Here is a 24,501-nt window from a genome sequence, read left to right as displayed (position 1 = left end):
TTAATTTCTGCTGATTATCTTTTAGACTACTAATAACCATATCCTTTTCTCTTTCTTTCGCCTCTGTCAACCAATCATTAAATGCTGCCCAGCACAACCCTGGTACTCTTCTCCCTTTTTTCTTTAATTTCCCTTGGAGATTAAGCAAAATATTTTTATTAAAACTACCATTTTCAGGAAAGGCGAGTTTACCATTGCCTTCAGTGAGGGCGACCCACTGACTTATAAACATACAACTGTCCCGGGACACACGAAAATACATATAACCAGCTGGTGTACCTCTTTCTGGCTCTTTTATGGTTCCCACACTCGCTCCCATTTTCACACAATAAGCTATTCTGTATTTTACATATGTAGCTGTGAAGTTTTGTAAACGTCGTTTTCCCCACTCTCGTATCTCCTTCCACTCTTATGTCACCAGTGTTTCATTTTAACCCACTCTCATACTGCACAATCAATAGCAGAGAAAAAAAATGCATGCCACTTACCTCAAAACAACTGAATGAGAGGAATTATTACATTTCTATAAAATTATCAATACCAAATATTTAAAGCAGGAAAGTACAGGAAATGAAAGAAACACTGCCAGAACAGAAAATTCTGTCATGGGCACTTTTACTAGCAGTATTTCGTTCAATCCCCAACTGCTGCAGCTGTTGTCAATTCAGATCCGAGTAAACGGCACCAATTGTTGCATTTAACATTTTACCTTAAATTAAGACAAGACACGTCTTCCTCCATTTCAGTGGTATTTAGTACACACGTGTGGGAGCCTCATGGAAAGTACCAGGGAGACTCCCCGAACAAAGGAATGCATAAACTTATATGCTGGTGATACTGCTGACAGTACAAAAATATAAACTAGACCAATTAAATTAATACACAAGACAATTAACCAATCAATGGTTTACCCATAGGCTTAAAGCAGTTCACATTACTACATCTGTAGGCAGAGAAAATAAATCGGATACACATCCATATAAGGCACATTTCCTGCTTTCAAGCAGGCTCCTGTTTTCCAGTACTTTGCCACTATTCACGGTTTACTCTGAGTTCGCAGTACAAAGTTCATCTTAATGCATACAGATTTTCACATACTCAATTTCCTTAAACACATACTTTGGCCATTCATATTCTACACACAAAATCAATTTACCTTCCTGTTTGAATTCTTTAGAACCGATACAGTCTTTATCTTAGCATGAACTGCCTAGATAATGGAACCATAAAGACTGGATTTTCTGGACCAAATCAACTGTAAGAATGCAAAACAATAAAAAATAACACCATTAATATTGTGTATGCTGACAATGAAAATTGATATTAACAAAAAATGTCTGAAACTACAACTGTTTCAAATGTATAGAATCAAAATGAAAGCTTTACAGATGTAAAATGTCAGATCACTGTTTTTACCCAAATGAGCAATAATGCCTTTTCTTTGGGTCAATAGGACTATTCAAAAATTATTTTACAAGGGCTTTATGATGTGCAGTTTTTTTCCTTCTAAGTATTGAAAGTAAATATATCTATTTTAATAATAACATAAATTAGAAATTATATGGGAGTTTTTTGTTAATTTGTGGAAGTACAGTAATTAGCCAGCAGCTTTGTTAATCATTAAAGCATGGCCAAGTGATTTTTTTTTTCTTAACCTGCATTGTTTTCTCCCTCATCAAGGCTCCTTTTAGCATTGTAAATGACCCATTGAAAATATTCTTAGATCTTTTATCACTTTTTCTTAAGCAAGGGGGATATACAATAGTATTGATAGCGCTGTCATGCAAAAGTATGTTTGTCATCAATATTTAATATTTTGCAAGTGACAAAACAAAATAAGGAGGATTGCTGTGATCACAGAGGACTACAGCTTAAACTAATTGTATTTTGAGACGCTGTTTTGCTGGGAAAAATAGATGACTGCACGTAATTGAAACTGTACTGTTTAGAATTCCCATTTTCTGAATCTGACTACATAACAGTACATTATGAGGTTGTAGGGGTGGGTCGGGGGCCGTGTTTCTCACTCTTTCTTCGTAGCTAAGCAAAATAGTACATTTGTGTAAGTAAATGTATAACAGTAGATGTTTGATCACTGATGTAGTAGCTGCTTCCTTACACCATTATGTTTTTCATTTGATCACTGTGTAGTAACCTTAACTGTATGAATAGATTACCATAGCTTAGACTGACTGGGAGGAGGAAGAATGAGGATCTAGGAGCCCACTGAAGAATGATGCTAGCAAACCCTGTCCTTGACCTGGAGAAGGTATCTGGTTTATAGTGCTTTGTAAAAGTGTGTATAGCACATCAAGTTGTTGCATCTAGAGTACTTGTAACATCCAACCCTTTCCCAAAAGTCACTGATGAAGCCAATTCCCTGGTAGAATGTGCCTTGGACCTACCTGAAATTGTTTTGTTGTGGTGGGAATAACAAAAAGTAATTTTGAAGTAGTCTGTTTGGACATACGTTGTCTCTTTTTCTCTTACCTTCACAGGAAAAGAACAAATGATCTTAAGTTCTGAAAGATTTTTATTTGTTAAGAAAGTACCTGAGTTGTATGTGGACATCCAGTGCATGAAGTATACTTTCTTAATCATTTTTAATGTCTGGAAAGAAGACAAGGGAGATTGATATTCTCGCTTAAGGTAAACTTGGATACTACTTTAGACTTAAATGAAGGATTAATTCTTAAGGAAACCCAATCTCTGTATAAATGAGATACGGCTGACCCATCATGGAAGCTTGCAGCATAAATACACTCTTCTTGCAGAAGTCAGAGCAATTTGTAAGACTATTTTCTATGTTAAAAACCCCACCTGATGATCTGGTTCAAATAAAGTAAAAGTTTTCTAAAACAAAATTAAAATCCCAGGGATGAGCCACCTGATTCCTAGGAGGCATTTTATGCAACACCCCTTTCAAAAATATTTTGACATGATGTTGCATTGAAAGGGAGAACTCCATGGGCAGACTTGCTGAAATGGCTGGCAAATGAACCTTGACTGACGAGAAAGACAGGACATTGGCTAGCAACTCCACCAGGGAAACACTAGCTCTGAATAGGGGCTGATTCTCTTTTTGGCTCCAACTAGAAAACCTTTTCCATTTACTAATATATTATTTTCTAGCAGCAGGCTTTCCTGCCTCCATTAACACATTCTGCAAGTCCTCAGAGAAAAGTTGCGTAAAAGTTATTAAAACTCTATCATCCAGGCAATCATTTTTAGTTGTTTGGGGTCAGGATGTGTCAAACACCTTTGGTCTTGTGTGGGTAAATCCAGTCTGTGATGAAGCTTGTGATAATTGGCCCTGTTCATTTCAAGAAGAAGGGAGAACCATTGTTGCCTGGGCAAGAAGGGAATCATCACAATTATTTTGGAGAGTCCTTCTGAATCTTGAAAATGACCCTGGATATTATTGGAAAAGGTGAGAAAGCTTATAGGGGCATTCCTGTCCATGGAAAAGAAAAACAACATCTGTCTTCCAGGCCTTATTGTATGGATTTATGGAGCAGAACTTTGCAAACTGGTTGGTGAGCAGAAGCAAATAAATTATTTGAGGTGTTTTCCATTGCTGGCTCAATTGTTGGAAGACCCCGTAATTCACTTTCCATTCATGAGGGTATGTTGTGGTCCTGCTCAGGTTGCCTGCCACACAGTTTTGCTCTGACAGTGTGTAAGATGCCTAGAGAGTGAGACTGAGCTGAAAAGCTGTATCCCAGGTTACCATGGCTAGTCTGCCAAGAGGGTAAGATCTGGTTCTCCTTGCCTGTTTATGTACTACATTACTGTGATGATGTCTGAAAATATTTAAAGAGATCCTGGAGACAATACATGATTGAGACAGTTGACAGCATTTATAATAGCTAACATCACTTTTATGTTTATGTGTTTTGGTCTGTCTTTTTTGTTCCAGAGACAAGCAAAGTCTGATGTGTCTTTTTTGACTGACTTTGCTAGAGCAGAAAGGGAGAATGAGAGACCTGTTTTTTTTTTTTTACATTTGGCATCTCCACCACAAAATCTCTCTTTCCACAAATCCTAAAACTGGAATTGGAAAAGCCAGGGGATGTTAATGCTGTAACCAAAAACTGCAGGTACCATTGATTTTTTTTCTCATGTGATGCCTTTCAAAAGGTATTGTGGTTATCATACATGTCATGAGATGCATAATTCTTAGGAATTTCCTTGCTGAGATGAAAGTCAAAGTGGAAAATCTCAAGAAAAGATCTAAATACAGATCTATTTTTCTAGTGGAAGAAAAGCTTTTTGAAAATAAGTGTCCAGGAGATACCCCAGAAAACAATCCTTTAAGAATGAGTCAGATAAGACTTTTGTCAGTTCCTTTGGAATCTCAGCCTGTGAAGGAGATCCCCCAACCAACAGAGAGATTCCTGCACTGTGGAAAATATAAGATAAGCAAGTCCTCTAAATATGAAAAAAAATGTGAAAACCTTGAAGTCTGCAGTCAGCTATCACAGGAGTCACTTTGTGAACACAGTTGGAGCAGGAGATAGAATACAGGGTAATGCAGAATACAGGGTAATGCAGAAAACTGACAATGTGATCCAGCCACAGAAAACCTTAACAAACATCTGAAATCTGGATCTATAGTAATGTGGTAATATGCCTCTTTTAAATCCAAAGTCACTAGAAAACTCAAATGGGAAATAAGTTGTGAAGAAGCAGCATTCTGAACTTGGGAACTATCAGAAACAAATTCAGAAAGGAAAGATCTAGACCTGGTTTCCAAGAATCTTGTTTCTTTATTACCAAGGACACCTAGGAATAACCTCCTTACCCAAAATTAAGAGGAAGAACAAATCCTATGACTACCTGAGCTAACATATGCTGAATGATAGGAGGGGAAAGGAAAATATTGTCTGAGTGAAAAGAAATTCCCCCCAAAAGGGAGTGAGAGACTCCCACTTCCACGTGTAACCTTGATGAATTATTCTCAGAACCCATTTATCTGAAACAAGCTATTACCAAAGGGAGAAATGGAGGTTCAGACTTTCTGGAAGAATTATGGGACTGCCAGGGTGGAAAGGGTGTTTTAAGTCCTTCATATAGTCATTCAAACGTATTAGACTGTCCTTTCTTCGGGGGGGGGGGTTCCTGTTTTCTTTTTGGAACATCCTTGACATTGCTTTTTAAACATCTGCTTCCTAGAAGCTTGCTGGGACTGTTTAGTTTGCTAAAAGTTGTTGAGTAAGCATTGAATCCATTGACAAACTTGGAGAAGGAGGGCTGAAAAATCTGAGAGATCCCTTGAATCATTTGCCTTTGTTATCACTGTTTTATCTATGTTAATACTGTTTTAATAACCTCCACAGCAGAGGGTCAAAAACTAAGTTTCTATCTAAGAGAGAATTCAAGATCTCATTTTTACCATACTCATGGAGAGTTTAAAAGTGCAACTAGGCAAACTTCCTCTTAACAGTTGCAGTGTTAGCAGCTATGTTAGTGGCATCAGCAGAATTATAAGCACATTTCAAAAAGTTGGTATTCAGTTGAGTCACAGAAGACACTGTTTCACAAAACAGAATCCTCCTCACAAGAGGAAAATAGATGCCAAAATATTTTTTCATATTCTCAAAAATGGCAAATATGAAATTCAGCATAAGAAGTTGACTGCGATAGTTCTAAAAACAAGTGTTGCAGAAGAGTACACAGTTTTACCAACTTTATCTAAACCTTCCCATCCTTGTCAGAAAGAGAGGGATTAGTATTAACCATAAGATCTGATGTCATTTTCATTTGTTCCTCAATGAATGGGTTCAGATCTGATCCTCGGATCCGACTCTGCCACTTTCTATAGATTCTAGGATCCGACTCTTGAGCTCCACCCTTACCCATAATGCCTGCCGACTACTGTATTACCTCAGATCTCACTTGCCACTCTTCAAGATCAGACAGGATTGCGATTTTTCTATCTCCTTATGGGGTGTAGTGAGTGGATAGTTTATATATATATATATATATATATATATATATATATATATATATATATATTCGACTTTCTGCATAATAAGCCTGTCTCCCTTATCCTTAAAAAATCTTTGTTTACTGAGTTTTTGGTAAACTTTTCTATCATTGCTGATAGTCTGTTTCCTTCCTTTTACCTGAAGGTAATTCTTCTGCTACCATTGTTTGTAGTTGGCTCTTTTCTCTTTTTTTTTTCTTTCCCCTATAGAAAAAAATTAAAAAAAAGAAAAATTTTTGGATAAATGTTTTGCTTGCCTTTTTGCAGTATGGTTGATAAGCCTACTGGTTTTAAAAAATACACTTCCTGTGAGCATAAGATCCCCAATGCTGATGCCCACAGGGAGTGCATGCATTGTTTGGGCCCAGCCCATCTTGACACCTCCTGCTCCATTTGTGAGGCCTTTAACACTAGATCGATACGCGATAGATGAAACAAGTAAATTTTGAAAGGCCTCCTTCTGGCCTCAGTTTCTTCTCTAGGCAGTTCTTCTTCGGGGATCAGACCACCTCTCAAAAATCGAAGGAGCCCAGGGAACACTGTGAACACTCACCTGCTCTGTCTCCTCTATCCACACATTCTTCAGAGCTCCTAAGAAAGTTTCCAAGTCCTCTGATCTAAAGGCTTCAGATCGGACACCAACTACAGTTGATTCTCCTCAGCCCCATGCTCCAAGATTTTTTCCAGAGCCAGAATCCCCAAGATTGAGGTCTCCTTTTTTGCGAGAGACTCCTAAAAAGTTGTCTAGGCCACTTTCCACTTCCTCTTCTTAAGTCTTCCGAAAGTCTTTCCGAGTCGGAGGTGAATAGGATGATGAGAAAATTCCTCATAAAAGAAAATCAGATGGGGGTCCTTTTGGCTCCATCTCCCATTGGATCTGTGAGCTTTCAACCTTCTTTCCAGTCTGTATGTGCTCCTCCTCTGATCTGACATGCTATTTTGGACCCCTTGGATCTGAGATCTCTGAAAGTTGAACCATTGGATCCAAAGGTTATTTCATCTTCCACTCTGATGACTTCCTTGATCTGATTGGCTTCCACTCCATTGGAACATGATGGTTCTTGGACATACCTCTCAACTGGCCAGATTTTCACAGAATGTCCAGATTTTTGCCTAATATTTTGACCTGCTTCTCAAAAAAAATGTGGTTTTCTGAGAAATCACTAACAAATCATTGAAGACTAATGTCAGAAATTAACGGCAGACATTTGAGTTTCAGACTTTATATCCTTCAAAAAATTCATTCTAATGCAAAACCTGTTGGTTTGTCAACTTTCTAAGTTTGTAAAAGCAATATTTAAAAAGTGTCCATATTTTTGGGCCTTTGTCCTCCCATTATTTGTGGCTTTGTCCATATTTCTTGCTCTAAGAGGTTGAGAGGTATGTTCTCAGAGCTGAAGCATCAGCATTGGGTCTGAGGGGTTGACTTCAACTCTGAAGCTTTTGGAGCCATCACTTCCTCTCAGAGCTTCGCTGTTGGATATCTCAGCTCAAACTCCTCCCTTGGATTGGAGGGTGGGGAAGCCCAGGGATTGTCTGCTTCAAAGAGTCTCTGCTCTGGTGGGATTGTCCTTGGCTTTTCCTGGTCGCTCTGTTTTTGAGGTGGTGGAGAGAGTTTTCTCACATCCCACAGTAGTTTCAACTCTTCCTCCTTTGCATCCATTTCCCATTCCCTCATTGGATCATGTGTCTGAGTCTTCTCCTTCTACACGTCAGGGACATATGAGCTTCCAAGCAGATTCCACCAGGAAACTCCCCCTCTATTCTGATGCCTCCCTGGAACATCCCACTGAGGAGGTCCCTCAGAAGAGGTTGTACAAGAGGAGGCACGTGGATTCCCTACAGGAATCCCTCACAGAAGATACCAATTTTGATGAAGGGGAAGGGTCCTCAAGATCTCCAGCTAAGTTTGTCTCATTTGGAGACATCTTAGAGATCCTACAACAGAAAGGTGGTTGATCTTCCCAAACCCCTTCCTAGGAGGAATCAGTGTTCTTGGAAGCCTTTGGGTCTGGACCATTTATGTCCTGGGCTACCCTGTCTGTGGATGAGCTAATAGAACTTGCCTCCTGCAGAGCATGGAAGGAACCAGACTCCATTGAACTGATACCCAATGTCCAGACAAGATTTTAAGTGCTCCTACTGACAGACAACACTGGACAAAGGGTATTCATGTAGATGCCGTGGTTGTGGCAGTCACCGAAAATGAGCTGGCTTAGCAGAGCTCCTCAGTCCATCCCCCTAACAGGTAGTCTAGGGCACTGGACATGTTTGGGAAGTGAGTGTATGCATTGGCAACCTTTGCTTTATGGTCACTAAATTTATTTGGCACATTTCACTACATTACAGAGGGACTTAGTTGAAGAACACTCCAACTCTACCCTGGGTCCATGTTTGCAGGGAAACAGAACTCTTTTTCCTCATGACTGACCACCCTACAATCTATTACTAACACATCCATGAGGTTAATCTCGCATGCAGCTGAAGGTTCTTCACAGACCGCCAGTTCAGGCATAGCCATTAGGAGACATGTCTGGATGTAGTTGTGTGACTTTGTGGACCCCTTTAAGGCATCATTCATCAGTGTTCCCTTTGATGGATCTTCCTTGTTTGGGCCAACAGTTAAAGAGACATTCCCCTGCAGTAAGAAGGATTGAATGACCTTATCTGCTGTGGGAATCTGCTTTTCTACCCTGCAGTGACCCTTTTCTAGGAATCAATGTGGTGGTAAAAAATATGTGGCTCCAGAAATCTCAAGGATTTTTCCAAGAGTCATACAGAGGATTTTCCCCCAGAGGCAGAGGGAGGTGCTGCCCACATTGCAGAGAGGGTCCATAGAATCAAGAATCTTGAGATTCTTTCTTGAACAGATCCTTTCAGCACGCCTGAAGCATTGCCCAACTGTCCCTGTCTGTTGGCAGTTGGGGTGTGCTTGTCCTTGCACCTAAAAACCTGGGTAGCCATCACAAAAGATTTATGGATGCAATGCATCATATCCGGAGGATATATCATTCCCTTTTACAAGTTCCCCAAAGGGAAGGAAAATGTCTACCTGATGTCCCTTCCAATCAGAAGGAGTTAGTAGCTCTACAGATTCAAAGGCTGCTGGACAAAACGGTCCCCTCTGACCAAAGACGATCCAGAGATTACTCAAGATTCTTTTTAGTGCTAAAGAAAACAGGGGACTTGAAACCCATTTTGGATCCCAATTATCTGAACCAGTTTGTAAAGAATTCCAAATTCCAGATGGTCAAAGTTCAGTCCATTCTGCCTGTCCTACAGAAGGAAGATTGGATGTGGTCTATCAGTCTTCAAGATGAGTACTATCACATCAAAATGAACAGGCACTCTCAAAGATACCTATGCTTCTGGCTGGAAGCCAGTCATTATCAGTTCAGAGCCCTGCCCTTCGATCTCACCAAAGCCCCCAGGGTGTTCACCAAATGCATGGCAGGGGTATGAGCTCATCTAAGACTGCTGGGATTAATTGTTTCCTTATTTAGACAACTGGCTCCTTACCACACCTACTAGGCATCTTCTGGAAAGATTCAGGGATTACTTACTCCAATTATCTCACTGTCTGGGAATTACAATCTATCTGCTGAATTCAACTTCAACCAATTCAAGTCTTGGAGTTTATAGTGGCTCATCTACATACAGTCAGTTTTCTAGCTATTCTGCCTCAAAACAGAGTTCTTACTTTGAACAGGTTCTTTCTTATCCTTCACCATGGTAAAAATGGAACTCAAAGCCCTAGGGATGATGGCTGTGGCAGTAACTTTAATACCCACTGCTTGTCTTCATATGAGAATTCTTCAATGGACTCTAGCAGTTCAATGGTTCTTTCATTCACATCCCTTTCAACATCTGATAAAATTGTCTCAGCTTGCAGAAAATCCCTGCTGTGGTAAATACACTCCAAAGAGATTTGTAAAGGGTGTCCTTTTAGTCTTCCTGCCCCCAATGCCACATTGACCATGGATGCCTCCCAGTTGGGATGATTACTTGGGACAGACCATTCAAGGCACGTGGTCCCCCAAAGAGGCCAGTTTGCATGTAAATGTCCTGGAGATGAGAATGGTGCTTCTAGCATTGCAGGCCCTTTAGAGGTCTCTTCCACTAGGAACTATTGCTGTTCAAACTGACAATATGTCAGTAGTTTGGTACATCAAAAAACGGGGGAACCAGATCCTATCTCTTATGCAAAGAAACTACGAGAGTTTGGCAGTGGGTGATCTCCTTCAACCTCTTTCTTGTAGCAATGCACATACCAGGGAAGTCCAACATCTTAGCGAACAAGCTCAGCAGGACCATTCTGATACCTCACAAGTGGTCTCTCAATCAGTGGCAAATATGATCTTCCACAAGTGGGGTCAACTGTGCTGCAGTCTTTTTTCTTCTCACCACAACAACAAATGCAGCAGGTTCTTTGCCTTAATTCCCCCACAGGGACATTCACGAAGAAATACTGTAGTCCACATTTGATCCTCCAATCTTCTTTATGCATACCCTCCCCTGCCTCTAATCCCAAGTTTCTTCAGAAAGCCTTCCAGTTGAAGAGCAAAGTAATCCTCATTGCCCCTTACTGGTCTTGGCAAGTGTGGTTTCTGTTACTATGGTTTCACTTACTATGTCCACCTTAGACACTGGATCCCACTCCAGACCTCCTTTCACACCCGTCCGGGATGATTCATCCAGATATTGCAGGCCTCAAGTTGACCACGTTGTTTCTCCAATTCCAATGATGGCTAGACATTCCAGGAAGATTTAATAAGAGTAAATGGAAAAGGTTTTCCTTTTGGGCTCATCAGAAATACTTATATCCCTTCACTGCTCCTCTTCCAGCTGTTTTAGATTGTCTTGCCCCCATCTTTCAAAGTGGGGCAAGATTCTAAACCATGAAAGTTCAGTTAGCAGACATCTCCAGCTATCATATCAGAGATAATGCTTCTCCTTTAGCTTCATTTAAGTTATGTAAGGCCTTTCTAAAAGGTACATTTTTACTTAGCCCTCCAATTTGAGATCCCACTCCACCTTGGGATCTGACTTTGGTATTACGTTCAGTGTTTATCCTTCTGCTAAAGTCATTTTGGTGGCTATCACTTCAACAAGACAAGTATCTGAACTCTAAGCACTCTCTTCGAAACCACCATATTTTATTTTTCACACGGAAAGAGTTACCTTACACACACTAATTCTTCTTTCCTACCAAAAGTGGCCTCTGAATCAAACATAAATCTGGAGATCAATTTGCCAGTTTTCTTTCCCAGATTTGACAGTAAAGGAGAGTATACTCTTCATCTTTGGACGTCCATAGGCAACTTCACTTTTACCTTCATGGGACTAAGGAATTTAGAAAAAATTCTCAAGATGGGAAAAAACAGTTTAAAAAACTACACTAGCTAAATGGATAAATTGTATTTTCTACGTTTATTCCTTGAGAGGCTTAACCTTACCTAGACAACCAAAAGCTCATTCAATTAGGTCTATGGCTACATCAGCTGCCTTTTGGGTTAGAGCCTCCAGTGATGACATTTGTGCAACTGCCACATGGTCTAATGCTCATACTTTTATTTCTCATTACAAATTGGATATCATCTCCAGAAACAGAGCATCATTCGGTTCTTTGGTTCTTGCGATCATCCTTCCATGAGGGCCACTCAAGGTTACCATAGCTGGGGACTATGTCCCATTCATTCAGGAATGAATGAAAATGGCAACATCAGATATAAAAGTTTTGTATTCACCATATTTATGCATGTGTGTCCATTTTCATTCTTCCTCAACTTCCCCCCTATCCATGTCTTTGGGAAAGACTTAACAGAATTGTTATTGGGAACCATAGCGCTGACATTGTTGTCTTCATTTCATCTTCAACCTGTGGGATTAGGCACTGACATCAGTGCCAAGCCAGCCATATCCAAGCTACGGTGCCGAAACTGAACTCCTTCACTACCCCAGATCTCATTTGCTGCCATTCCAGCTACAAGCGAGTTGTTTGAGCTCCAGCTTTGTTGCGAGTGTGTGGTTATTTGTTGAGAATCTTTGTACTCAGGTACTGTTAAAAATGTTTCCTTTTAGGTTCTGAACTTTTCCCTACCCTTCGCGTTCTAAGTAGAGAGCAAAATTTATATCTTTAAGTCTCTTCTAGTCAAGTTCCCTTTTCCTGTCTTTCTGTCATGGCTAATAAATCGGACAAGTCACAGAAGAGTGTGGGATTTAAAAAATGTACTAGGTGTGGGCATAAACTCCCACCTTTGGATGGTCACACGCTGTGTGTAATGTGTTTAGGTGTCCCTCAACTAGACACTGGGTGCTCTATTTGTGCAGGGTTTTCTTCCCGTACCCTCGCAGACAGATGCAACAAGTTGATTTTAAAGGGTTTGTTACCCAGTTCTTCTGGTGCGGGTGCAGGTACTCAACCTCCTGTTAAGTCACCCAAGAATAAAAGCAGGAATGTGGGCAGGAAAGCAGAGAGAGAGATAACTCTAAAGGAAACATCAGTCCCCTAGAGAAGCAGAGATTTGCAGATTCTTCCTCTGCTGCTGGTGAACCTTATCCTAAGATTAGGACTACGTTATCTTCCCCTCAGCCTAGGTTCTCTCCCTAGCCCCCGGAGTCGGCCTCTCCCAGGCACCAATCCAGGCATGCAGATGTGACTTCCTCTGCCAGGTCATCCCATGGTTTATCAGAGAGAGAAGTGGACCTCTTAATGATACAGTTCCTGCTTACTCAGATCCAGCTGGGAGTCCTTCCTGCCCCCTCCCCACCAGGTGCATGGGGTCCTTTCCCTTCCCCTTTCTGGGGGTCCTCCTTTCCCAAGCCCCAGGGCTTTGGGTCCTTTGGATGTCAGAATTTCCGGGGTTGAGGGGCTGGAGTCAGCATTGTTGGTTTCTTCGACACCAACCATGGCCTTGATTTCCTCAGCCCCTTTCTCTTCAGTGCTGGAGGGCTCTCTGAGTGGTAGCTCGCTTGGTGCCGGTTCCGAGGGTTTGGCATTGGTGTCGAGGGCTTTGGTGCCTTCCCTTCCCCTCAGAACTTCAGTGCTGAGCAGCTTGGCACCGACCCCCCCTGTCTGCGCAGATAGGGTCGGGGGTTACAGCTCTGCCAGAGTCGAGCGTCTCGGCGCAGGCACATGCAGTGCTGATCTTCCATTCTCTGTCAGCATTCGACATGGTGGAAAGTGTCCTCTCGACCTCAATGTCGAGATCCTCGATACCTTCCCCTCCAGATCCTTTTCTGCTCCAGCTGGACTCTGGACCCGACATCTCCAGTCCTCCACTTCAACGGCAGCCTGCCCCTACCCTCTAGGTTTCTCTCCCTGTGGAGCTCCAGGCTTCCAGTTCCTCCCCGGAATCTCCCCCTGAGGAGGTCCACTGGAAACACGTGTACAAGAGGAGGCACATTGACTCCATCCCTGAGTCTCTCACTGAGGACACTGATGGGGAGGAAGGTGAGGGTTCCCCCCCGATCTCAACCCAATGATGTCTTCTTTGGAGATATCATGGAAATTCTGCATCAGAAGGGTGGATGGTCTGCCCCAAAGCCCAATCCAGATGAGTAAGTGTTCCTGGAGTCATTCAATGCATGCCCATCTACTTCCTGGGTGACCCCCCCCCCGTGGACCCTTTGGTAGACCTCATTGCCTGCAGGACATGGAAGGAACTGGGCACGATGGAACCAGTACCCAAGCACCCCAACAAGATTTTTAGGTCCCCGCAACACAGGATTTTGTGGCAGAAGATGGTCCCTGTTGATGCCTTGGTGCTTGCAGCTGCCATGAAAAAGGAGCTTGCTCAGGAGAGTTCCTCTGTCCATCCACCTGATAGGGAGTCTAGAACGATAGATGGACTGGGGAAGCATGTTTATACATCAGCAACCTTCTCTCTGAGGGTGCTGAATTACATGGCACATGTTACTAGGTTGCAGAGATCGCTCATCGAGGAGCTGTCTGCATGTACCCCGGAGTCCATGTCAGCAGAAGCGAAGAAGATCTTCTCCTCTAGTCTAGCCATTCTTAAAACCAATTCTAACACCTAAGGCAGTTCTAGAGCAGCTGTGTCAAGGATTGCTACTAGGCATCACAACTGGATGCAGCTTTGTGATTTCTCTGAGCCTTTCAAGGTGTCCTTCACAAACGCCACCTTTGATGGATTTTCCCTGTTCAGTCCATCCATGACGGATACTTTACCCAGTGCGAGAAGGATGGTAAGACCGTGTCTGCCATCAGAATCCACTTTTCTACTCCTCAGCGTTCCTACTCCAGGTATCAGAGAGGTAGTAAAAGGCTGTGGTTCTGGAAGTCCAGGGCTTTCCATCAAGATGTATCTCCAGACTTTTCCCTTAGAGGCAGATTTGGGAATGATTCATTCAGATGCCACCCTACAGGCAAAGGGGTTCAGGGGAACAAGGATCTCGGGACTCTTGCTTGGACAGGCCCTTCCAGTGACCCTGAAGTGTTGCCAGGCTGCCCCACCCAGGAGGCATTCATGGGTCGCTTTTCTCTGCATCCATCAGCCTGAGAAGTCATCTTGTTGGATCAATGGATGCTGAGAATAATATCCAGGGACTATCTAAAACCCTTTCTCCACCCTCCAAAGGCCTGAAAGATTCTCCCGGATGTTCCATCCACTCACAGGGAGGCATCCAAACTTGAGATTGCCAAGCTGCTCAACAAGCAAGTCATCCAGCCCATCCCCCCAGAACTATTTAGATCAAGTGTCTACTCAAGGTTATTTTTGGTGCCCAGAAAGACAGGGAACACTGACCATCTTGGATCTTAACCGCTTGTACAGGTTTTTTGCCAAGACCAAGTTCTGAATAGTTAAAATTCAGTCTATCCTTCCCTGTCTTCAGAGGGGCTACTGGATATGCTCGGTGTACCTCCAGGACACATACTACCACATAAAGATGGACAAGTGTCACAGGAGGTTCCTACCCTTCCAGTCAGGAGCCAGGCATTATCATTTCAGGGTACTCCCATTTGGCCTCACCGCAGCCCCCAGGGTGTTCAACAAAGTGGTGGCAGTACTAGCAGCATATCTTAAGCTGCAGGGGATGCAAGTTTTCCCCTACCTAAACTACTGGCTTCTAGCTGCACCCATCAAGCATCAGCTTCTTCAGGCAAGGACCCTTTCCTTCAGTTATCCTCGACCTTGGGCATTATGATAAAGTTTCCCAAATCAAACTTGGAGCCTCTCCGTTCCCTGGAATTCATCAGGACACTGCTGAATACTTCTCTGTGCAAAGTCTTTCTCCCCAATGACAGGATTCAGTCTCTTCAGGGTCAGATGTGTGTCCTTCCAGAAACACCTCTGACATCAGCAGCCCAAATCCTTCAAGCTCTGGGATCTATGGCAGCAACCATTGTTATTTTACCCTTAGCAAGACTACACATGCGGGTTCTCCAGTGGACCCACCCTATCAGTTCAGTGGTCACTTCTGGACCAGCCCCTGTCTCATCCCATTCGGCTGTCCATATCCTACTGTGGTGGTTAAACACTCAGAATTTAGCAGAAGTTTGATCTTTCTTGGCTCCCACTCCTGTGGCCATGTTCCCCACGGAGGCTTCCTGGCTCAGGTGGGGGGGGGGCTGTTGGCTGGGACAGACTGTTCAACGGACATGGTCAACGTTAGAGACCAATTTACACAACAATGTTCCAGAGATGAGGGCAGTGCTTCTGGCGTTGCAGGCACTGCCTTCATTTCTCCCTGAGAATCGATTGCGATGCAGACAGAAAACATGACTGTGGTCTGGTATATCAACAAACAGGGAGGAACCAGATCTTAAACCCTCTGTTGAGAGGCTGTGAGATTGTGGGAATGGGCGATTTTCTCAGACTGCCTTCTTATTGCAATGCACATTCCGGAGAGTTCCAACATCCTAGCGGACAAACTCAGTAGGACCATTTTGTCTCCTCATGAGTGGTCTCTGAAACAATCAGTGGTGGACATGATCTTCCAGAAATGGGGTCAACAGAGCTGCAATCTCTTTGCCTCACCTTCCAATGCCAAGTGCAGCGAGTTTTTTGCCCTGATTCCCCCCCAGAGGAGGGACTCCCAGAGATGCTCTAGTTCATGCTTGGCCCCCTGGTCTGCTGTATGCTTACCCTCCTCTTCCCCTTATGTCAACATTCCTTCAGAAGGCTCAGAGGTCAAGGTGTCGCATGACCTCATTGCCCCCTTCTAGCCTCGTCAGGTTTGTTTTCCTTACTTTGGTCTCACAGTGTCAATCCTCCTTGGATTCAGGATCGATATCTGGATCTGATTTCCAATCTGGAGGGTGATTATCATTCGGATCTGGAGATCCTGAAGTTCACAGCTTGGCTTCTGCAGTTCCAGTGATGGCTAGAGTTCCTGGGCTTTCATCTCCTGTGAAGCATATCTTGCTTTCTGCTGACAAGTCATCCACCAAGAAGATTTATGCTAGTAAATGGAGGAGGATTTCCATTTGGGCGCCCCACAATTTGGTGGATCCTTTTACTGCCTCTGTTTCTTTGGTTTTAGACTTTCTGACTTGTATCTTCAACCAACGTGCCAGTTTCTGTACAGTTAAAGTGTAGCTAGCTGCCATATCCCATTATCATGTTGGTCTAAAACATTCTTCTTTGGCTGCTTCTGAATTATGCAAGGCCTTTTTGAAAGGAAAATTTATTTTACGGCCTCCATTTAAGGACCGGGTTCCTCCTTGTAACCTAACCTTTGTATTTCAAGCGCTGGTGTCGTCTCCCTTTGAGCCTTCTGCAAGAGTGGATCTACAGTTTCTGACAAGGGAAATGGCTTTATTGCTAGCTCTTACTTCATCTAAGTGGGTTTCTGAATTACAAGCCCTTTGCATTCAACCCCTGTATCATATTTCTTTTACAAAGACAGTGTTTCCCTTAGGCTAAATCCTTCCTTCATGCCCAAGGTTGCTTCAGAGAAGAATATTAATCAGGTTATTCATCTTCCTGTGTTCTTTCCAGAATTTCAAAACAAAGGGGAATATCAATTACACATGCTTGATGTACATTGGCAGCTCTGTTTATATCTAGATTGAACCAAATCTTTCAGGAAGTCCAGTCAGCTGTTTAAATAATATTCGAAGTCCAGATTGGGATCGCCTGTTTCCAAGGTAACCTTTGCCAACTGGGTTGCGAAATGTATTACTTTTATTTATCAGAAGCATGGTGTTCCTCTTTCTTTTGCAGTGAAGGCACATTCCAACAGGGCTGTGTCTACTTCATCAGCCTTTTCCTCCAGGGTACCAGTTGATAAAATTTGGACTGCAGCTACATGGGCTAGGTCTCGCAATTTCATATCACATTACAAATTGGATATTTCATGTAGGAACAGAGCTTCCTTTGGTTCTGCCATGCTCCAAAACATCCTTCCTTAGGGACCATCCTGGGCTCAAGTAGCTAGGGACTCTGTCCCACAGGTTGAAGATCAAATGAAGACAACAATGTCAGATAAAGAAGTTATGTCCTCAACATAATATTCCATCTGCATTGTTGTTCTTCATTTGTCTTCAAACATCCCTCCCTCCTGCCCCCTTTCCATAAGCATTTGGCCTGTCAGATGAGGTCCTCTGTTCTCTCTCTCTCTATGCATCCTCTTCTAGGGTTTGTTGTCTGTCACCGTGTTTTTCTGTGGGTTTGGGTCAGGAACCTAATTGGTATTGGCAAACTTGATCTGAGGTAGTGAAGGAGAGAGGGGCATTATGGGTAGGGGAGGAGCTCAGTTTCGGCACATTAGCATGGATATGGCTAGCTGAGCACCAATGTCGGTGCCTAATCCCACATGTTGAAAACAAATGAAAACAGCAATGCAGATGAAATATTATGGTGAATACATAACTTCCTTTTCCTGTTTGAGCTCTTGATCTTTCAACTATCACTTTTTGGTCATAGCTGTGTTGAGATTCTTTGTTGTGATATTGTATAATAGCAGCAAACTCAATTTGAGGTAATACAGTGGTCAGGGGCATTAGGAGCTCGAGAGTCAGATACTAGAATCTAAAGAAAGTGGCCGAGTCAGATCCGAGGATCGGATCCAAACCCATTCACTGAGGAAGAATGAAAATGGACAACACAGATGCATAGTTATGGTCAGTACATAACCTTTATTTTAGCAGCTGCTGGGTTCACTGAAGCAATAACTGCTTGGTCAGAAATGGGAAGAATGTATACAGGCTGGCTGTCAGGATAATTTTTTTTTATTTATTTTGTATTTATTTATCCTTTGTTGACTAGGTTAGCCCCACTAAGCTAGTGGCCTCTTTTCAGGGAGATCCGAGGTTGTATTTATACTACTAGTGGAAATTTGTCCAGGGCATCAATGAATTTCCCTACATTTTTGATAGGTGCCAGTAAATCTGTTACATCCACCTGAGCTACCACCAAAAAAAGCAGATGGGACCTCAGTTTAATGTTTTGTCTAAAAGATGACATGCTCAGTGGTGCAGCAACCCCCTTATACTGCAGTGCAGTATCATCAATCCGTTTACCTGGTGAAGGAGTAGAACCCACAGCAATGTTTGGCAATATATGTAAGCAATAAAGAAATAATATATTCCACATTAAAATGCAGTATAAAGCACTTTAAACACTTACCTCTTCCTCCAAAAGTAACATCACACTAGTTTCTCCAAAGTAAAAAAAAATAAAGTTTTAACAACTTTTTAGCTCAGAAGTGAAAAAGTAACACTTCTATTTAAAAGTGAAAAAGTCACATGACAATCAATAAAACATTTTGTCCCAGCTGAAATATTTAAGTTTTAAAGAAAAAGTAAATTTCCTGTCACAAAAAGTTAATTAGAAGGTTTTGTCCTCCCCAAAAGGAACCTGTCTGTCCTGGAATGGAGCACCATTAGCCTACCATCAATCCTTGAAAGCCTGCAGAGAAGTGCTCTTTCGACAGCTGGAAGGCTTTGAAAGGCTTTGTGCCCAAACCTGACTTTTAGTTTTGGCACATTGAAGGTGCCCTGAAAGCTTTAGAACCTGGCCATATAGCTAAGGCTGCTGCAGTACTGATCAAATGAGGAATAGCACTGTCTTCATAGTCGGCAACTACAACATTCTTATTTAGTTACATGAAAAACATATACCCATCCTTCCACAGAGAGAAGAATTTTATTAAATTCCTCCTCCAGCACTTTATGCTTCAAAGTAAAAATAATGAAAATGGCCTTTTGTTTCAGATTGTTGTTTTAATTGTTTGCTGTTGGTGAAACTCTGCTTAACTCTTTTGTTAAATTGTGTTTGATTTTTTTATAGGACATAAAGCTAATTCTCATAAAATACATGAAAAAAGAAAGAAATGAACATCTTGCTTTCCAGTTGCTGCTTGTCTATTCTTGAATACTGATAATGTATACTTATCTTTAAAATTAATTTATGCATGTATTGTATGTCTTTAATATTTCCATAGGTTCAATTATTCCTAAAGGACAGTTGGATTACTACTCTTAAAAATGCAGTGCGGTACAGCCTGCGCGATGTGAGAAAGGGGTGGTATAACCTGCATGAGTCCAACTGGGAAGTTTATCAAATGTCTAAATTACATAAATTAATGGAACAGATTAAGTTTAATCTGCAAGACTCCCTCCGTTTTCTTGTGCAAGACTCTCTTGTTCACTTCACACAGCTTTTCCTTGATGCTTGCAACAGTGTTCTTAATTGTTCTGAAGGCATGGACTGGGGTCCTGACCTTATCAACAGCAAATACAGGTATGATTGTTATTCTTAATAAATGGCTAAGATCTATGCACAATAAATTTAGTGTTTAGTGTTGAGAACTGCCAAAGTTATCAGTGTTGAGTTTTGCATAATTAAATGTTGCCTCATAAATGTAATTGTTTCATTATCATTCAGGAAATGTATCATAGGTTAGTACTAAGCTAACTGCCCATGCGAGCCATTTAAGTCTAGCCAATCATTCCTTGTGAGACTCAAACCCTGCACCTTGAGTATGTAAGGCAAATGTCTTAACCATTAGGCCACCCTCCCAACCCTTATAAGTATATTCTTAGCTTGAGCATGTGTCATGCATTGAAACAGTGTGATGGTGTATATATACTACAAAGTGATATTTTAAAGCAGTTTTAAGTTTTAAAGTACATTGTAAGTTTGCAAGAAATTATTTATTTTGCATGGAACAAGTGGGAGCTATTAAATTTATGAAGGTGATCAGAATAACTATGCTGTAATCTATAGCTGATATTGACATTTCTGAGTGAGTAGATGTTTTCATTAAATGCCTGTCAGTTTAGCACAGAAGATTTATGCAGTGATGTGTTAATTAGCCTTATTGTCTTGACTTTGACATCCTTACATGCTAACACATAGCGGTTCAATTCACCATACAGTATTTGCTAATTACCCCTGAAAAAGCGGAGCTTATATATTTATCATTTGTTAATAAAGTAAGTAGGTTATTCTACAACCATTTTCAACCTTAAAATATAAGAACAAATACAGTATATACTGATATATGTATGTATGTATGTGTGTATATAAATATATGGCTGTATTATATGCGATTGAATGATCACAACATCAAAATCTGTTTGGTTGACACCATTTGGTTGAAAGAAACAGATGGCCAATAGTCCAGGAGATTGAGAATTCTGTGGTAGGGAAATATTAGCTTTCCTTGGGGATTATGCAATCTCAGAGTTAGTACATATGATTATCAGGGTTGTGGGGGGTGCAGGGGCACTTGCCTCTCCCCTCCCACACGCAAAAACACTTACTTTCTGTTAGTTTAGCCCACTCTTTTTAATAATTCTCAGAGCATGTATACAATGTATCACCATTTTGTGTTAAAGAATATATAAAAAAATAACCAAACAGTCCAGTCCAGCAAGTTCCTCCAAAAATAAGTGTATTAGTTAGCACTTTCATCCCTTTAAACATAATTAAGCTAATAAACTTTTTTAAAATGCAACCAAATTTAAATAGACTTTTGAAAATCACATGTTCATGTCACACCAATCACCACTCATTCTGATACACAAGCACTGCACTTCCTATAGTTTAATGCCATAAAAATGCATCTCTACAAGTCACTAAAATAGTAGCAACATTCAAGTTAATACTGGGCATTGAACATCAGACCTTTTGTATGAAAAGGCTAATGTGATAGCCCGCACAACAGAGAACATTCACAACACTGAGTGAAAATATTGATGTTCATCTGGTCTGATGTTGTCTTTTTCATCCATTCCTCAACTGATGGGGTCTCAGATCTGATATCAAATCCACCCTGTGCCATTCTTGAGCTCCTCCCCTTACCCACAATCCCTCTCTTCTCCCTCATTACCTTAGATTTCATTTGCCCCTTTAACGATAAGATGTGTTCACCACAAACTCAAGTGTGGGATAGTGAGATAAGTGAAATTATTAGCTTTCTCCTATCTATCTTTACATCTTTTTCTTCATGTTCCTCTTCCTTCTGTGTCAGAAAAGTTCATATATTGATACACAGTGTTAAATAATTTATCAGTTGTTAAGATTATGGTAGTTTTTTCATGAGGCCTTTCAAACTTCTTATACCCCTTTGGTGGATACACACACAAGAATTAGTTCAAGGATGCCCTTTATGTTAAGTTGTCTGTCTCGCCTTCATTCTTGCTGGTTGGGTTCGGAGCCAATCCTCTGCTCCAACTCGGCTATCTTCAATAGCTCGAGAACTGTTTACTGGCTGAAGGCTACCCTATATCCCATGATGCCTGGCGCTAGTTACCCAGATCTCGTTTGCCGCTTCAGACTGCGAGGTTGTCTTACTGGCTCAGGTCGTATACTTTTTTGTATTTTTCTATTTTCACTAGAATTTAACCCTTATTAGCATACCTAATTCCTTAATCGTACTATTTCCCTAGCTAGATTCTTTAAATAGTATCTATCCCTCCTGTTTTTTTACTGAAAACTCGTTTTACTTAGAGAGTTTTCCCCACCCCCTCCCCCTCCCTTCCTTTTGCGGTAGCCGTTTAAATTAGAGGCTAACCCTCTTTTTGTCTTTCTCTAGTTTAAAAAAAAAAATGTTTTTAGTAGTAGTAGACTTATTTAGTGTGTGTTAGCTGTATAGTGTAATTAGTTATACCTGATAACTTGTTTTTTCTTGTGGTGTGTGTGAGTTTTTTACCTTGGTGTGTGTGTGTCTAAACATGTCTAAGGACTCTAAAGTGTCCGGATTCAAGAAGTGTGACTCATGCTGTCAGAAGATGTCTCTGACAGATGGTCACACTTCTTGTGTCTATTGTCTGGGCGCAGTGCACCTGCAGGACTTTTGTTCGGTTTGTCATGCTTTCAGCCCAAGAGTCCTGCATGAGCACAAAAATAAGTTAATACTCCGGGGTTTGCTCAAGTCCCAGGATTCACTGGCCAAGGCTTAGCCTGTGAAAACCTCTAAGCCACCTAAGTCTTCGGCTCCCAGTTCTGAGCTGTCGCTGTGTGAAACTCCACAATCCACCTCTGTTCCGGCTGGAGCCGATGTGCCTCCCTCCAAATCGGCTCCAACAGGTACTTCGGAGCCATCTGGGAGTCGAAAGAGATCTAAGTCTCCTTCCTTGGAGTCGATACGCTCAGCTCCATGGTCACCTCTGCTCCAATCGGAGCCCAGTCATAGATTCTCTCACTCCTCTTGGTCCTCTAGGCTTTCAGATCAGGACTTGGAGACTGCGGTCAGTAGGCTGTTGAAATCACAGGCCCTAGCGAAAATGTTGTCCAGCCCCCCTCATCAGGTGTCAGCTCCGTCCACGTCTGCAGAGATTCCTTCTCCGACTCCTCTCTCGAGTTTGGAGCTGGAGTTCATTGGGGTTCGACTAGTGGAACTGTCGGCTCCGATACCTCCTCTTTCGGTTCCGTCGTTGGTTCCAATCCCTTCCATGGCACTGTCCTTGGAGGGATCTGGACATCGAGACTCCCTCGTCGGCTCCGAGGGGGTGAGTGGCAACCGACCCTTGTCTGACCCCGTTCTCCCCCTCGGAGCTTCGGCGCAGGTGAGCTCGGCTCCTACATCGGCTTCGGAGCTGTCCCCCTCGGTGCGGAGAGGAATTACGATTTCTTCGGAGCTGGAGTCTTCTCTGCGTCTGGGCGGGGGTGCCTTCGAGGTCATGAGGAGTGTACTGGCCCCCGAGTCAGTCCCATGGTCAACCCCATTGGCTCCTCCCCCTATGGTGCCTGCGTCTGCCTCTGCCCCTCCTCCAGACCCCAAGCATGGGGAACCAGCACTCCAGAGCACCCCCTTAGGTGTTTCTTCCTCTTCTGAGGCCTCCCCTGATCACTCAGAGGAGCCACCTCGTAAGAGGAAGTGCAAGAGGAACCTAGGAGCTTTTCTCCCCGGGCCTCTACTGAAAATGGACATGTATCCAGTTAGACTAGCCCGGTAAACAAATGTAAAATAAATAAAATAAATAAGAGGAAGCACGTTGACTCCCCTGAGTCTGTCACATCAGATAATGACTTAGAGGATTCAGAAGGGTCCCCGAGATCCCCCTCTGAAGATGTCTCCTTTTCAGACATTTTGGAAATGCTTAGGCAGAGGGGGAACTGGAATACCATAGCCCATTCCGAGGATGAGTCAGTATTCCTGGACGTGTTTGGTTCCCGACCTTCCACCTCCTGGGTGCCTCCGCCTTTCGACCCACTTATGTCCGTGGTGGCTCGGAAGGTGTGGTCAGCTCCAGACACAGTAAAACCAACCCCCAGGAGACCTGCTAAATTTATAACTGCACCTCAGGACAAACAGTTTTTGACTAAGGGCGTACCTGTTGATGCCATGGTGGTAGCAGCAGCCACAAAGAAGGAGTTGGCAGAAACTTCCTCATCTGTCCTTCCCCCTAACAAGGAGTCTAGGACTATGGACAGATATGGGAAGCGAATGTTTGCTTCAGCGACCTTCTCCATGAGGTCTCTGAATTATTTGTGCCATTTCACATGCCTTCAGAGGGATCTCCTTAAAGAGCTTGGAGATACCCTCCAAGATCCATCAGCTAAGGGGGCTCATGCTAAGGTGGCCTCCCAGCTGGTGACTCTGAATTCAGTTGTTAACTCCTCTATGAGGCTCATTTCTTATGCAGCCAATGGTGCGAGTAGAGCCACAGGCACAGGTGTTGCCCTTAGGAGGCACGCATGGATGCAGCTATGTAATTTTGCGGAGCCCTTCAGAGCGTCTTTCACCAATACCCCCTTTGATGGTTCCGCTCTCTTCGGATCACAGGTGAAGGACACCCTAACCAGGTGTGAACAAGAAGGCAAGACTCTCTCTGCTGTGGGAGTCTGTTTTTCCACTCCTTCTAGATCATACCCCAAGGGTCAGAAGAGTGGAAAGATGTGGTTCTGGAAATCCCAGGGAGCCTTGTCTGGCACACGTGGTGAGTTCCCCTCCAGGGGCAGAGGAAGGAACAATAACAGACGCTGCCCTCTGGGCAGAGGGGGTCCGCAGAACCAGGGCAGCAGAGAATCCTTCTCTGAGAAGCCCTTTCAGCATCCCTGAAGGGTTGCCCGGTTGCCCGTCCCTGGAGGCAGTCG

The 24,501-nt window shown here is 42.7% G+C and overlaps 1 protein-coding gene across 1 annotated transcript in view; it reads left to right on the top strand.

Moving 5' to 3' along the window:
• The window catches only part of DNAH1 (dynein axonemal heavy chain 1), a 5,225,710-nt gene that overhangs the window by 842,134 nt on the left and 4,359,075 nt on the right, over nt 1–24,501 (top strand). Inside the window, exon 11 of the mRNA XM_044076389.1 lies at nt 19,400–19,698. Within this exon, the coding sequence (XP_043932324.1) occupies nt 19,400–19,698 (299 nt within the window). The remainder of the gene's footprint in view (nt 1–19,399; nt 19,699–24,501) is intronic.

This window comes from Protopterus annectens, chromosome 7.part0 (genome assembly GCF_019279795.1).
Source record: "Protopterus annectens isolate FY-2018-M chromosome 7.part0, PAN1.0, whole genome shotgun sequence".
Lineage (NCBI taxonomy): Eukaryota > Metazoa > Chordata > Ceratodontiformes > Protopteridae > Protopterus > Protopterus annectens.
This window is presented reverse-complemented; position numbering and strand designations above follow the sequence as displayed.